Source organism: Catharus ustulatus, chromosome 3 (genome assembly GCF_009819885.2).
Source record: "Catharus ustulatus isolate bCatUst1 chromosome 3, bCatUst1.pri.v2, whole genome shotgun sequence".
Classification (NCBI taxonomy): domain Eukaryota; kingdom Metazoa; phylum Chordata; class Aves; order Passeriformes; family Turdidae; genus Catharus; species Catharus ustulatus.
Genome location: NC_046223.1, coordinates 114863615 through 114879497, shown reverse-complemented (window position 1 = coordinate 114879497; position 15883 = coordinate 114863615). Strand labels below are relative to the sequence as shown.

The 15883-nt window shown below is 43.8% G+C and overlaps 2 protein-coding genes across 2 annotated transcripts in view; both read left to right on the top strand.

The window, feature by feature from the left end:
• The first annotated feature begins 2842 nt into the window (after window positions 1-2842).
• On the top strand, window positions 2843-9051 carry LOC116994404 (zinc finger protein 43-like). The gene is made up of 3 exons (XM_033056081.1): window positions 2843-2975; window positions 3199-3783; window positions 4429-9051. The coding sequence occupies exons 1-3, from the start codon at window positions 2885-2887 to the stop codon at window positions 7047-7049; spliced, it is 3297 nt and encodes a 1098-aa protein (XP_032911972.1). The 5' UTR covers window positions 2843-2884; the 3' UTR covers window positions 7050-9051.
• Window positions 9052-10443: 1392 nt separating this feature from the next.
• CDC5L (cell division cycle 5 like) overlaps window positions 10444-15883 on the top strand; it is a 30388-nt gene continuing 24948 nt past the window's right edge. The window contains exons 1-4 of the mRNA XM_033055902.1: window positions 10444-10763; window positions 13630-13733; window positions 14535-14696; window positions 15530-15657. Of these exons, the coding sequence (XP_032911793.1) occupies window positions 10719-10763; window positions 13630-13733; window positions 14535-14696; window positions 15530-15657 (439 nt within the window). The 5' untranslated portion in view covers window positions 10444-10718. The remainder of the gene's footprint in view (window positions 10764-13629; window positions 13734-14534; window positions 14697-15529; window positions 15658-15883) is intronic.

Genomic DNA, 15883 nt, shown 5'->3' with positions numbered 1-15883 from the left:
CTTCCACTATCCCAGGTTGCTCCAAGCCCTGTCCAACCTGGTCTTGAACATTTCCAGGGATGGGGCAGCCACAGCTTATCTGGGCACCCTGTGCCAGGGCCTCACCACCCTCACAGGGAAGAATATTTTTCTACTTCCCATTCTAAGTCCACCCTCTTTCATCTTACAGCCATTTTCCCCATCTTATTCCTTAGAAGATACTTTCCACAACTTTTTTTCATGCTGGAAGGAAATGGAATGGGCACAAGCACAGTTGCAAGCAGGTGCAGATCACTCCATTGCAAGCTGAATTTGCAAAATGCAGTTTTGTGCAAAGGGCTCGTAAAGACAAATGAAGCCCACACTGACCAGATTAATTCCTCAGCCATTTCAGGGTTACTTTATTCAGCAGATGATGGCATCAAGAAGTACTATGCTGAGAGTAACAGTCTGTTCCTTTAAGAAAAAGAGTGGAAAGAGCCACTTTTGGGGAAAAAGGCTTGGATTAACATCTTTGTAAAGTTTCACAGAATTTTGCAGGATTTCTAGTGAGGGAGATACCTTGTATTTTTAAGTTAATGCTTTAAAAAGATAAATAACCGGTATTTCCAGGTTCTTCCCTTGCAGAGCCTGTGGCTGCAGAGCCATCTTGTGGGGGAGACAGATGGTTCTGCCAGGAGGAGACGTTTTTTACTTTTGTTTTTTCACATGGTGTGGCCTGTTCAGGCAGAAAAAAAGTCTGCACAAGACATGCTGCTCACCCCAGCATCTGTTTCATTCACCTTGGAGTATTGACAACTCTTCTCACTCTGTAGAGATTCCCAAACTCCCTGAGAGCTGAAACACAGAAGCCAAGATTCCTCTCATCTTTTCCTGATCCAATACTCCCAGTTAGGAGGATTTTGGAAATGCTGCTCCCTTGAGGTTTCATCAGTACCACCTGGAAATAAAAAGATGTCACCTAAATTTCACAAACTGAACAAATGTTCCTACAAATGGGTGTAGCTCAATATACAAGAGGTGCAAGGCTCTGAAATTAAGGCAGATAATAAGTTTCATGCTTTTTATTGGGGGAAGAAGACAGGGAATAAGGAAAAAACCTGTTATTGGAGTGGCTAAATGTTCCATCCTCTTCTGGAGACACATCTATGGAGTGCTGAGCCTGGAAAATTAGAGCTGGGAATCCTCTAGCAGTGCAGAATGTGAGATCACAGCTGGAGGTGGAGATAAAATAATGTCAGGAGTAGGGTGCTGGGAGCTGGGGGGATCCCTGGGGTGCCAGAACAAGGAGCTACTGGAGGGGCCATAAAGATGATGAGGCCTTTGAAGCATCTCTTGTGAGCAGAGACTGCAGGGACTGGGCCAGGTTAGTGTGGAGAAGGTTGAGAGGGGATCTCAATAATCTAGGTAAGTATGTCCAAGACAGGTGCCAGGAGGATGGTGCCACGCTCTTTACAGAAGTGCCCAGCAACAGGATGAGGAACAATGGCCATAAAATGGAACATAACAATTTCCACCTCAGGAAGAACTTCTTCACATTGAGGGTGGCAGGCTGCCCAGGGATTTTGTGGATTGTCCCTCTCTGGAGACATTCCAAACCCACCTGGACACATTCCCGTGTCAGCTGCTCCAGGTACTGGGGGAGGGTTGGACTCAATGATCTCCAGATCTTCCAGCCACAACTCACAGAATTACGGAATGGTTTTTGTTGGTAGGGACTTTATTGACCATCTCATTCCAACACCCTGTCATGGGCAGGGACACCCTGCATGCATATAAATTTATGTGTGTATATAAAGACCTCCATCTCTGCACATGTAAATATGTATGCACACAGGTTCATATATCTTCCACTTTCAGCCTGAACAGCCAAGGAAGAGAACAGGATGAAACCAGATGTGATAATTGATAAAAGATTCATGTTCATAAAAGTATTGGGGTTTATGTAAACCAAAATACAAAGGTCTGAAGTGAAGCATGGACCCTTGATAGAGGAAAAATGTGATTAAATAATTGTTTTAAATCCCCCTGTCATGAATATTATGTTTCTAAATAATTTGTATCTACTGCAAGTTTGTAAAATCAGACTTTCCAATAATCTGATTGATTTTGCAAAATCAGACTTCCTGCCTTTGTTCTATCAATGACTGCCTATCTACAACACCAGAACTTCCCAATTTCTGGCAGTTTTATCTACCAAGACCAGATGCTCATCTATGGGACTGACTCCTAGAGATGTTCACACGGATGTTTATTACCACTACCACTGCTTGCCTGGCAAAATTATGACACCAAGAAAACAAAAATTATCGATAACTACGAGAGCCACACTATCAGAAGAAGCTGCCAACGAAGATTGGATGGAGCATGGAGCAGGCGGTGACCACTCATCCCTCCCCAGCGCTGCTTTGCTCTGTCTAGATGAAATTAAGAAATCTAAATTTTGCTACAAATTGAGACTTTTGTTCCTCATTTATAACACAGAGATGCTGTTTAGAGTTTCCAGGAATTTTGTGATTCCTGCCTGGGATTATTTTGTGATTCTTTCTGTCGCCAGCAAGGGAGTGCCTTATTTATGGTACAATTCCGATTTTAAGAGTATGATAAGAATCAGCTGAGATCTAATTTACAAGAAAAGAAGTAATAGGTTTCGCAGAGCATTCGAATAATTCTACCCAGGGCTGGAGGTTCCGTGGCCCAGCAGGTGATTAGATTAGTTTCAAAACCACTTTAGAGCAGGTTTAAAAGCGAGTTTTACGGCGCATTTGGGAGGCTCGCGGCGCTGCCCACACGGCCCTCAGGCCGCGCCCCCGCCTCTCCTCCAATCAGGAGCGCCATTGGCCCCGCCCCGCTGCGCAGGCGCGCACGGCCGGAGGTTCGAGTCCCGCGGCGGAACGGCCCGGAGATGCCGGCCGAGCCCGCAGTGCCGCAGGAGGCCGCGGAGGCAGTGCCGCAGGAGGCCGCGGAGGCAATCCCGCAGGAGCCCGCAGACAGCAGTAAGCGCCCGCAGGCTGAGCAGGAGCCAGCGCGGCCCCCGCGGGAGCACGGAGCGGGGGCACGGCGGGGGGGGTGTATGGCGGGGCCCGCCGGGGCGCGCGCATGCGCACCGGGAGTGCGCGCGGGGCATGGCGGGCGCGGGACATGGCGGACGCGGCGCCTCGGGGTTTTGGTGGATTTTTTTGGGGGAATTGCGATAATTGTGCCTGTTTCTCCTCGCAGAGCCCGAGGTGTATGAGACTGTGCTGCCAATAATTGTCTTGGTGCTGAGCGATGAGGATTTTCTCCAGGACGATGATGAGGACCAGCAAGTGTCCATTCCCGAGGTGGAGCATCAGTTTAAATTAAACAACGGCCTTTGCGTGAAAAATGAAGTGGAGTCTTCCAACGACAGTATCAGCATAGGCAATTGGGATGCAAACAAGACTGTTTCAAATGAAGATAATGATATTAAGGACTCGGAGAGTGTGTGTAACACATCAAAATTACCTTTAAGTGCTGGGTGTGATGCAGACACGGATAAATATGGTGAAAATTGCATGTTACCTGCGTTGCCTTGCAAAACAGAGCTTCCAGAGATAATCAAATGCACTGTTGGAGAAGATTGTGGTGAAGATAATGATGGCTTTCAGAAGATTCCTCCTCTGCTCTCCTCTGCTGACAGTGACAGAGCTGACGCTTTTGAGACATTGGCAGTGGTACCCAAACGTGAAGAACCTGTCAGTATTGCAAATGGTCTTTTTGATGGCAGTCCACAGGAACAACCAGAAATCCACAAGGAATTTGAGATAATTGTTAAAGTGGAAGGTAATATATTAATAAGATTATTTTAAGTTTAAGAAATACAGTAAACCTTGAGTTTTTGAAAAAAAAATTGTACAAAAAGGCTATGAAATCAGTTTCTTTCAGAGTAAGCATTTCAAATTCATAAATGCAGCAGAAGGAAAATATTGCCAGGAGTATGCTCAATTCTTTCACAAACTCCTGTGAAAGGCAGTGAAACTACAAAAAGTTGGTATTTTGCCATTCTCCTCCAGTGAGAAAAAGGGTGGTGTTTCATCAGGGAAATGTTCTCAAAATAAAAACACAGAAAAAGCATGGTATTTGTGAGAATGGAACTTTAGAAAAAGTTTGATGTTAGTACTTTGACAGGAATTCTGGCATAAAGGTGGTGTGTTAAAAATTGGATGTGGTGTTGTCCTGTGAAATTCAGAGTCTTGAGTGAAAATATAAAGTAGGAAAGAAGGTGGCTTCCAACTGGGAGAAACATTTAAATGTTAGGGGCAGAGGGGAGCATGAAGAGAGGTATTAGGGAGATGGAGAGAGAGAAATAATAAGAAAGCAGAAGTAGTGAAGAGCAAGCAAGTCATTAGGCAGTTTGGGATTATTGCTATGAATTAATCATGAATATTTGTGATTGTATGAAATGTGACTTTTTATATGTCCTTGTAGATCCCGATTCCTCAAAGAATGAAGATAATAAAATTGATTACAGGAAAATAAGCAAATTTGAAGATGGAACTCTTTTGGAACAAGGCTTGAAAGAAGAAGAGAAATCTACCTATAATTATATTGATCCATTTCTTAATGGATGTTCTCCTACTTTTAAGGAACATCTAGAAGATGTAGGGAAACCTGAAATGAATGCTTCCACTTCTGCTGAATCAAATGCTACTGGAGAACATATTTACAAGATGTTAACACCATTCCCTAAGAAAAGATATCGGCAGCAAAAAGATGTTTCTTCCCATGCAAACCTAAAAGAGTTCCAGAGCCAGAAGGAAGATTTAATGTGGCTGAAGGACAGTGTGACCATCACACCTCTTCCTAAAACGTCTTGTTTTACAAAGGAGAATGAAAGATTGAGCTTCAAGTGCAGGTTTTGTAGTTCTTTGTATAAATCCAGTGCACAGCTGAAGAAACATATTTATTCAGCTCATAAAGATAAGAAAACACATAAATGCTGCTTTTGTAAAAGAACGTTTTTCTTTTCTTTCAATCTTAAGAAACACCTTAAATTTCATAAGAAGATTGCTAGGTTGCAAAAGGCAAGAAAAAATAGAATAAGTGCAAGAAAAGGGAGGCAGAAAGGATCTGAAGGAGAATCTGAGACCAAGAAAAAAGAAAGTAAATACAAGAAGTTTTTCATTAAAATTGAAAGGGACTTTACACCTCTGGATGTGCCAGTTAGCTTTTCCTGCAGAATTTGTTTCTTTGCTTCATCAAATCCTAGGAGTTTTATTAATCACATGAAAGGACACAAGGAGAGACCACCTTACCAGTGCCCTCAGTGTGAGTATTCCTGCAGCAGCTTGTCCTACCTGTTAAATCACATGTACTGGCATGCTGGCTATAAGCTCTACCAGTGCAGGTTCTGCACCTTTTTCTCATTGTATTTTGCAAGCATGGTGAGGCACAGCCACATCCATACAGGGGAGAAACCATATTCCTGTGAGCTCTGCCAGGCAGCATTCACCAGCAGCTCAGCGTTGGAGAGACACAGGAGGATACATGCAGGGACAGAAACAGCCCAGCAACCCGACTGCCTGAGTGGGAGGAGAGGAACTGAAAGACCTCCAAACAGTTACACATGTGATGAATGCAGCCTGGTGTTCTACACTAAAGGACATCTCCGCTTTCACAAGAAATTTCATGAAAGGTTAAAGGCTAATGGTTATACGAGTCAGAGCAATAAATACAAACTAAGCAAAGCTGATGGTGATTCTCAGGGCCATGCTTCTCACTCTCTTTTTGGTACAGAAAATGATTGTCTGGGTGGGGGAATCCTAGCTCCAGAAGTAAAATTTGAGCAAGCAGGTGATGTGTGGGATATTAAGAAAATATGCCCTGTAAAGAAATCCCTTGAAAACAGCCAAGGAAACAACAGCCTGGCTGTCACTGGAAATAGAACAGAAGTTCCTCAGACTTCTTACCAAATGGACACTGTCACTTACAAAGAGGAGCCTTTCTTCAAATCAGAGGCCTCTCATTCACAAGTGCAAGGTGATGCTTCATTTCATAACTTTGTGGAAAACTTGGAGGATACATATCCTTCTAATTTAAATACATTCCAAACATACAGATGCCAGCAATGCAGTTATGCTACTGATGTTCCTAACAACTTCAGGCTGCACCTAAAGATACATACGGATGAAAGACCATTTGTGTGTGAAGAGTGCAATGAGACATTTAAAACATCAAACCATTTGCAGAAACACAGCCTTCTTCATGTGACAAATGGACAGGAGCTTGGAAGTTGCCTCTTTGTAGAGAGGTGTTTAGAGAACCTTGAATTGCATCGTGAAATCAATGGAGGGACATATCCAAAAAGGGATTTTGATTCCTGCAGAGGCTCAAACAGCTCCTTGCTTGGTTCACAAGTCTGTGGAGTTCAGCAAGGTGTTCAGAGGGGCACAGCAAATGATGAGCAGGCACAAAGTCAGCCACTGTTATATCAGTGTGCAGAGTGCAATTATGCTACTGGCGTTCTAAGCAACCTGGAACTCCACATCAGAACTCACACAGGTGAGAAGCCCTACAGCTGCACCATTTGCCAGAGGAAGTTCCGTACTTCCAGTCACCTGAAAAGGCACAGACTCACACATTTGGACGTGCAGCATTTCAAGTGCACGAGCTGTGACTTCTCAACCAACAAATGGCTGTCCTTGAAGCGGCACCTGGCTTTGCACCCAGGGGAGGGAACCTCCTCTTCTGGCTACCTCTACAAGCACAAGGAGCTGCCTGTCAAGACATACAGGTGTGAGGAGTGTGGCTATTGCACAGCCCACAACGGCAACCTGAAGCTCCACATGAGGATCCACACGGGGGAGAAGCCGTTCCAGTGCGGGCAGTGCTCCGTGGCTTTCCGCACCTCCAGCCACCTCAAGCGCCACTTGCTGACTCACCTCAGGCTGCACTGCCGGAGGTGCAGGTATTCCACAATGGATAAACAGGCTTTCCAAAAGCACATCAAAACGCACAAAAAGAAGTACAGGTGTGCAAAGTGTAATGTGGTGCTGCCCACCAAAAAACTGCTGGAGAAGCATAAGCAGCAGCACCAGCCTGGAATGTGAAGTTGAGAATTGGAAGTTGGTGCTTGGTTTTGGACAGGTTTGCATGCCCTGAATTTCTTCATGGCATTTTGTTCCTTTGCTGTGGCAACAACAGTGGCTGGTAATGGATGCATCCAGCATTTTGGTTGAGAGAGTGAATCTTGGGGTATTGGTTTGCTGCAGGTGTTTCTGAGAACATCAATTCTAGCACAGGCTGTGCTGAAGATCTTGGAGACATTTTTTCATCCCTGAGTAACTGCTCCCAGAGAGGTCAGTTAGTTTGGCCAGTGTTCATTGCTGTTTAAAGAGTTATTCTGCACCACTTATTTTCTTGTAAAATTTCAATAAGAAAAAAATCTTTTTTCTAACTGAAAGAATGTCTAAAGGGAGAGAAGGAAAGGCATGTTATATTTTATAGTAATAAAATGTATAGTAATAAAAATGATCAGCATATCTAGAGGCTTAATGCTACCTCCCATCTGGTGGAAGTTGCCTCCTTTACTCCCAGGTGCTTTTGCAATACTTGTAACAGCAAAAAGTAATAGTATCTTCTCACCAAATTACAGAAACAGGATATGCATGTCATCACTGGGTAATTGTGACATGAAAATGTATTACATGTGTCTGTATGTATAAGGTGTTTATTAAGCTGTTACCTTGTCTGAAGTTTTTTGATAAATTTTTGAGAAATTACTAGAAATGGTAATGTCCAGAAATGTGTATTTTATGACACTGGGAATCTTTAAATCTTCAATTTTGTGTGAATGTCCAATGTTAATCTAGTATGAATCTAGCCTTACCCTTTCTCAGGTTGGTAGCTACTGTGTTGTTAAAATAGATGATACCCTTTTCAAATAACTTCTGTTAATACCAGCAGTTGCTGACAATTGTGAATGCTGTTTAGTTACATTGGAAACCTTAGCAGAACTTTAAACTGTACATTTATTTTAAGAACTTGTGTAAGAGCCATTGTACTGTGCAGCAGTTGGTGCAGGGTATGGTGATCCCAGGTGGATGCTGCTTTCAATTTGTATTCAGATCCAGACAAATCTTTGTTTTGGAGTTGGGCAGTGTTAAGAACTCTTGAGTGTGGTAAGAGGTTTTAATAATAATGTGTTACCCCTTCTGTGAGGAAAGACAACAGCAAAGGGCTGGTGCAAACTGTCCCAATGCTACAGCTCAGTCCATGAAGCAGCAGACCAAACCTGTAGTTTAATTTAGAGAATGTAAATGTGGAATTCAGTGGTTTTTTTCCTGCTCCTGGATGTCTGCCTATCTGTAGAAATACAGGTAATGTCTTGTGGAGTCTTTCTGGAGACAGGCTGGGAAGGGCTGCCCAGAGAGGTAGTGGAGTTCCCCTCCATCTGGATGTAACCTGGCCCACTGGCTCTGGGTGGCCCTGCCCGAGCAGGGGCTTGTCTTCTAGAACTCCTGCAGCCATTCTGTGATTTGGAAGACAATTTTCCAATATGGATTGAAACTCATGGGCAGATACATCTATTTAAGGCAGATAGTGAAGATATTCAAGTGACCCAGTTCTTTGGAGCTTCAGTAAAGTCAGAGAAGTAAGTATCCGTGCCTGAACCGTGGTGGTTACAGGTGAGTGATTTAGACCTTGGAGCCACCTAATCCAGTTGTGAGAGAGAAGAATGTTATCCTCTATGAAGAAAGAAAAGCATTTCTGGGAAATATTAATGGTTATTCAAGCTTGGAGGAGTTCTTACCTGCATTACATTATAATTCTGGTCATTTATTTGAAAAGAACAGGTACAAAGAGAAAACAAAAGTACCAAAGGTATTGTGAGCCTCTACATCAGATGAAACTAGAAAGGCTAAATCTGATAGAGCACAGTTGTTTAAAAGTATGGAGTACAATGATGTAAACATAAGTTTCTTCAAGTTGTAAGAACAAGAAGGTCTTTTCAGTTGGATGATTTTATAAAAAAAATTACTGATGATTTTATAAAAAGAATTACTCCTAGTCACTGTCTCTAATAAAAATAAACAGTTCAATGACTCCTGATGTTGCTTTTTGTTCCATATGCACTGGATTTTTGACGTTTCAAAACTATTCTCAGTCTGCTAAGTCAGTGAAATTTAAAGGTTGAGGCATATTCAGTTTCAAATAAGACCAGGGCTGTTGTTCGGATATTTTTTTGGTAGCTAGAAGTGTAATATTTTTTATTCCTGCAGTTTAAACAAAAATCCAAGCCTTTCCTAAATCACAGTATGAAGTTTTCTATTTAAACAAAAAAAAAAGTTTCATAATTTTCTCCATGAACATACCCTGAATTTGGACAAAACAGGGAAATGTAACAAGATAAATTGGGCAAAAGGGTGTCATTTTACCTGCTCTGCATCTGCTAATTAAATGAATGCAAGTTAAACAGGAGGTGATGTAAATGAACAATAAATGGTGAGTCAGACTTGTATGGTGTGGTGGTGCATCTTCTGCTTGGGCCACACTTGGCCTCAGAAATGCTCATTAGGGCTTGGCCTCGATGAGCTGGGCCAAAATCCTCTTGAGCTTATCCAAAACAGTCTGCTCACAGGAACTTGTGCTGGCTAAGGAGCCCCCCTGGGTTTTAGCGGCCTTTGGGGACTTATTTTTCTTGCCTGAATAACCAGCCAGGTGGAACAACATTTTTGGTTCTGATCTTTCAAAGTTACCAACCTGAACTGCAGCCAGGGTGGAAAATTGCTGTGAACAAAGGTGAGTCTGTTGTGACTCTCTCAGCAGTGGCGTTTGAGACCCTCTGAGCTCTGCAGCGGGCTGAGCCCAGCACCTCCCTCTGATGGGGCCTCTGAGCCACACAGCTCCCAGGCTGGCTGTGCCTGGGGAGCACAGCTCAGTGACAGTGACACATCCTGAGCTGAGAGCCTTGAGCTCAACCCTTCACCTGTGGAGAGTGACATGAGTCCTTACCTGTGAAAATTTCCCAAATTCAGCTATGCACCTTGTACACACTCCCTTAGTGTGAATATGTAAATGCACTATCAGTGTTGCTCTCTTGTAGAGTCATAGAATACTTTTGCATTGGCACCTTAAAGATTATCTCTTGCACGATCCCAGGCTGCTCCAAGCCTTGTCCAACCTGGCCTTGGACTCTTCCAGGGCTGGGGCAGCCGCAGCTTCTCAGGGCACCCCGTGCCAGGGCCTCACCACCCTCCCGGCCAAGAAATTACTCCACACTTAAAAGCGCGCGGCTTTGTCCTTAAATTAATAAAACACCGTCCAACCGGGACCCTGGGGAGGTGTGATTTCCTTCCGCTGTCCCTTTGTTCCCTCATTTGCGCACCTTGGGGAAATTTGAAGAGTTTAATGAACGCCCCGTTCCTCCCCTCGGCCGTGCGCTCCTCCGGCCGGCAGGGGGCGCCAGCGCGGAGCGCCGCCTCGGGACACGCGGGGGGCTGCGCATGCGCGGAGCGGCCGGACCCGCTTCCCTGGAGGAGCAGCGGCCTCGCTTCCCTTGGAAAAGCCGCCGGCGCCGCTTCCCTGGGAAAGCAGCCGGACCCGCTTCCCGCTTTCCTGGCAGAGCAGCCAGCCCCGCTTCCCTCGCCCTCGGCACCCGTCGCTGCTGAGAGCGACCGTGCGCGGTCTCGGCCGGCCCCCTTCACGCCGGCTGTACTCCCGTCCCCTCTCCATTCTCTCGCTCCGGGGGTTCGTCCCCGCCTCCCTTCGCCGCCAAGATGCCGCGGATTATGATTAAAGGCGGCGTGTGGCGGAACACCGAGGTAGGACCCTGCGGGCTTTGAGCCCTGGTCCCCCCGAGGGCCGGGGCGCGGGGGGGGGCCTGGCTGTGCGCAGGCGCGGGAGCGGCGGTGTCTGGTGCGCCTGCGCGGGGGGCGCGGGTCGGGCTGTCCCGGGACAGGCTCGGCTCTGCTGGAGCCCTTGTGCCGGGAATTCAGGGGGTCTGGGGTCTGCACGAGCCGCTGCAGCCAAGGGGGAAGGAGCACAAGGCTGATGAGGAGCAGAGGGAGCTGGGAAAGGGGCTCAGCTGGAGAAAAGGAGGCTCAGGGGGAACCTCGTGGCTCTGCACAACTCCCTGACAGGAGGGGACACCCAGGGGGGTGAGGCTCTGCTCCAGGGAACAGGGACAGGACAGCGGACACGGCCTCAAACTGCTCCAGGAGAGGTTTAGGTTGGACATTAGGAATAGTTTTTTTCATAGGAAAGGGTGATTAAGTGTTGGAATGCGCTGCCCAGGGAGATGATGGAGTCGCCGTCCCTGGATGTGGCACTGAGTGCCATGGTCTCATTGACATAAATTAAGGTGATCAGACATAGATTTAACTCAGTGATATCAGAGGGCTTTTCCAACCTAATTCTGTGATTCTTTGGCTCTCTGTTGGGTTGCATTCCCCAGCAACCTGTGCCTTCCTCTTTCCTGTTGCCTCAGAGGGCAGAGGTCACGCTGATGTTTTTCTCGTGGGCTGCAGGTAGGGAAGCTCAGCCATGTGTGTGTTGTGCCCTTCTGCCTCAGAGAAACTGCTCCCACTGCCACTGGAGTGGAGACATGGGCTGGGCTGTGCTTGGAGGTGTCCCTCTCACAGGCTAGGCTGTGGTTTTGTACTGCATAGGCAGGTTTCTTATGCTTTAGGGACATGAGGCAGCAGGAACCTCTTGTCTTTGAAGATATTTCCAAATGTGGAAATGGCAAAGGCAGAGATAAGTTTTTTCCAGTCCTAAAAATTCTAAGATCAACCCAACACCACCACCATGTCCAACATTTAACCTATCCTAAAGTGCCACATCCACATGTTTTTTTTATCACTTCCAGGAATGGTGACTCTTACTACCACCCTGGGTAGCCTGTTCCAATAGTTTACAACCCTTTCCATGGAAAAAAAAAATTCCTAATAACTAATCTAAACCCCTAGTGCAACTTCAATAAACATTGTTTATTGGCTCTGTGTGTGGGCTCTTCATCTGCAGCCTCAAGAACTCTGTACACAGAAATTATTGTTCCAAAAATAACGATCCCCTCCAATTTTTCCTGTCACAAGCTTTCAGAACAGCAAGTGATCATGAAAAAAGAAATTAATATCATGAGAAATCAAGGATGTCAGTTTTATTAGAAGCCTGTTTAAAGCAAAAGGGTGTGCCTGGCAGTGTAAAATACAGAACTCTGACACTGCATGCTGAGAACACCAGGCATGTACATGGTTCCAGGAATCAGTGAGGAAAAAGTAGTAGAAGATAAAATGTGCTGTATGTGCTTTTAAGCACTTGTGAGGTGCCAGGAAGCACCTAAATTTGGGGTCGGCATTGGACAGGAAAACTCACATTGTCCTCACCCCATTCTTAGGGTGTTCCATACTTGATACATTTTGGTGACTGTTGAAGAGAAAGAGCAGTGCATTAAATGGAATCACAGACTATCCTGGGTGGGAAGGGACCTACAAGGACCATTGAGTCCAGCTCCTGCACAGAACACCCCCAAAAATCCCACCCTGTGCCTGAGAGCATTGTCCAATTGCTCCCTGAGCTCTGGCAGGCTTAGGGCTGTGGCCACTGCCCTGAGGACCCTGTTCCAGTGGCCAAATATATCCCTAGTTCACCTGGCTTTGTGTACCAGAGATAAAATAGGTGTTGTTTTGTTTGGTTTTTTATTTAAATTAACATTTTGATTATGCATACAGCATTAAAAACAGGGAAAGTAGAACCAGGTGATACCAGGTCAGTCATAAAATGAGGATAACTTGCAAAAAAAACCTGTTAATGTCACAGCTCCTGTGTGCCATAGAGCACCAAGTGAGTTTAAAAAAAACACACAAGGGAAGATTTATTATGTATTTCAGAACAGTAATGACATGAATTGTTTTCTGTAGCAGCTCAAGCCACATCAGGAGCTGATCACAAGGTCGCTGTTAAAGCTGTTGTTCTCTGGAGGTGTCAGACTCAGTGAACATTTACAGGGTACAGGAAAGGGACATCTGTGGTTAACAGGGCTGCAAGAATAGCTTTAATGCATTTAAACTGCCACTTCCTCTGAATAAACCAGAAATAATGAATGTATCTGTTGAGGAAGGGAGAGAGGGATTGATGGATGGATTGACAGACAATTGATAGAACTTCTGGCTTTTGATCAAACTCAGTGCACACTTCATTGTATGTGAACAACCTGGCTCCCAAGCTGAATCTATTACATTTTTATTCCAATTGTATTAAAATATGAAAAATAGATGATTTTATGGTATTATTTAAAACAAGGCAGCCAGAGATATTTGCCAATTTACTTTTTTTTTCCAATTCCAAGACAAATATTTCCTTATCTCTGGTGATGTCCTTCAGAGAAGACATACAGAGCCTTTAAACACTAGTGCATTAGAGAGCATTGAAAATAATAATTTGGGAAGTTCTGTTGGATATATGAAGTTTGAAACAATAATCATGTGTCTTTTTCATTTAAACTTTATGGATTTCATTGGCCTTTGAAATACAAATCCCGATTTTTCTTGAGAATAAAATGGAACAGAAGTAGAAGTGTTATGCTGTTTCCTCTGGGCCAACCCATGGAATTTACTATGTTCTCCTTTGCTTGAGCTCAGACTTTGCATTTTGCAGTCCATAAGAGTATTTATTTATGTTTTTTTCAAGGATGAAATTCTGAAAGCAGCTGTTATGAAATATGGCAAAAACCAGTGGTCTCGAATTGCCTCGTTATTGCACAGGAAATCAGCCAAGCAGTGCAAAGCCAGATGGTAAGTGAGAGGTGCTGTGCCTGGGAATATGACCTTCATAGTAAGTGGACATTTAGGAAAAATGTTACCACTGACTTAATTTATGTCCACAGAGGAACAACTTTTAACACTGTTTAATTTTATCATGGAAACTTCAAATTCTTATTGCTTAAAAGTTGTTGATCAAAAGTAGCCAGATGTTCTGTTTGCCTGTGCTAGCAAATGCAAGATCACTTTAAATTATAAACATTAGTTTTTCCTTTTATTTAAACATATTTTAATGGGTGGATATTGCTAAGGAAGTAAAATTGTGAGATACTAATCTCTCTTATATATGATTTTCTAATTTCATGTAATGGGAGTTGGACTTGAGAGTAAATGTTTAGAAATTGCACCGTGAAAATTAATATTTTATAAAAAATAGGAGCTTTAAACTGGTGCAAATGCTGATGCAGTATAAATGTATTTGAGAATCAGACTTAGTTTCTCAAGTACTGAACTGCACATATTTAATACAATACTTATTGTAGAGGTAACAGTACTGGCACAGTTGAGGATTAGTAAGATAATTGTTGAAGGCTCCAGACCAAACAATTCTACCATTTCTCTGTCTTCTATAGTTGCAATTTTTACTTTTTCAGGATTAATTCTGTGACTCTTTACTTTGCCAGAATAGAGATGGGAAAAGGAAAAAGAGGCAGTATCTATATGAAGAGTGCTGGATACATTTTAAAGCTCAAATACATATGTCATGAAAACACTCTTGAAGACAAATCAGTGGATAACTTGGATCTGACATCCTTATTTTCCCCCTTACCACAGGTACGAATGGCTGGACCCAAGCATCAAAAAGACAGAGTGGTCTCGGGAGGAGGAGGAGAAGCTGTTGCACCTGGCCAAGCTGATGCCAACCCAGTGGAGAACCATTGCCCCCATCATTGGGAGAACTGCTGCACAGTGCTTGGAACACTATGAATTTCTGCTGTGAGTTTCTGCTTGCCCAGAGGAAAATCTAGCCAGGAACACCCAAAAAATCTGTGGAGTTGTAGCAAAGAATCATTGCCTTCTCCCATGGTGGTAAATTAGGGTGGATTCAAGTTGACTGAGTCCTTTTGTAAGCAAATCCTTAAAGATTGCTTTCAGTCACTTGTGTCTAGCTTGAAAGAAGCTTCTGGAACCTGGAGAGCAGCTTGGATAGAGATAGGTGCATCTCTTGTTCCTGGTTATTCTGTCTAAGGGACTGTCAGGATTTATGCTCTTATTAGGGTGTTTGGGCTTTTTTTTTTGACTGGATGATCAGCAGGAGTGGGTATGTGAGAAAGAAAAGAGACATAAAATACATGTTGTAATGGGTGGATGTGCAGATACCATCTCTCTGCTACAAAGAGTTTCTTCAGGCCATGAGAAGAGAAAGAATGTGCTGTTTTCCCTTGTGAGCTTTCTTAATTCTGGTGTGATTGGTTGAGTAGAAAAAATGTAATAGAAAACTTGATTTTTTAATTTTGTCACACTGCTTGAATTCTTGTTCTCATTGTTAAAGATTACCTGAGGAGATTTTTTTACTGCTGACTGTATCAGTATTGTATTTTATATAATATTTTATTGCTGTAATTTAATACTGTGTTGTTTTTTTTTCTCTTGTCTTGTTTAAGATTAAGCAACTGTACCACACTTGTGAATTGTGTAACAGATTTAATATATTGTACAGAGTACAAGTTCCTACTTTATGATCAGTCTTTGGAGACATTTAAGGGATGGTTATTATGAGTCTAGGGGAAAACAAAGAGCTGGTGGTGACACCTACAATGTGTTTTTAGGGACAAAGCTGCTCAGAGAGACAATGAGGAAGAAACTGCTGATGATCCTCGGAAACTGAAACCTGGAGAAATCGATCCAAATCCAGAAACCAAACCTGCCAGGCCGGATCCCATTGACATGGATGAAGGTGAGTTAGGAGTGTGTTTACCATTTTTGACATAAATCTGACCTGTTTGATTTTTCTGTTTACACAGCCAGTGTACCTTGGTTTTCTTCTTTTTTTCCACCACTGCCTGGTCATTAATTTACTTTAAAAATTTGGCTTATTTCTGTATCTCTGACCAGTCAGTTACACTTTTCCAGATTTCCTTTTCTTGGTGTGTTTTTTGCCTCCTTTTCTGTCACCTCCATCT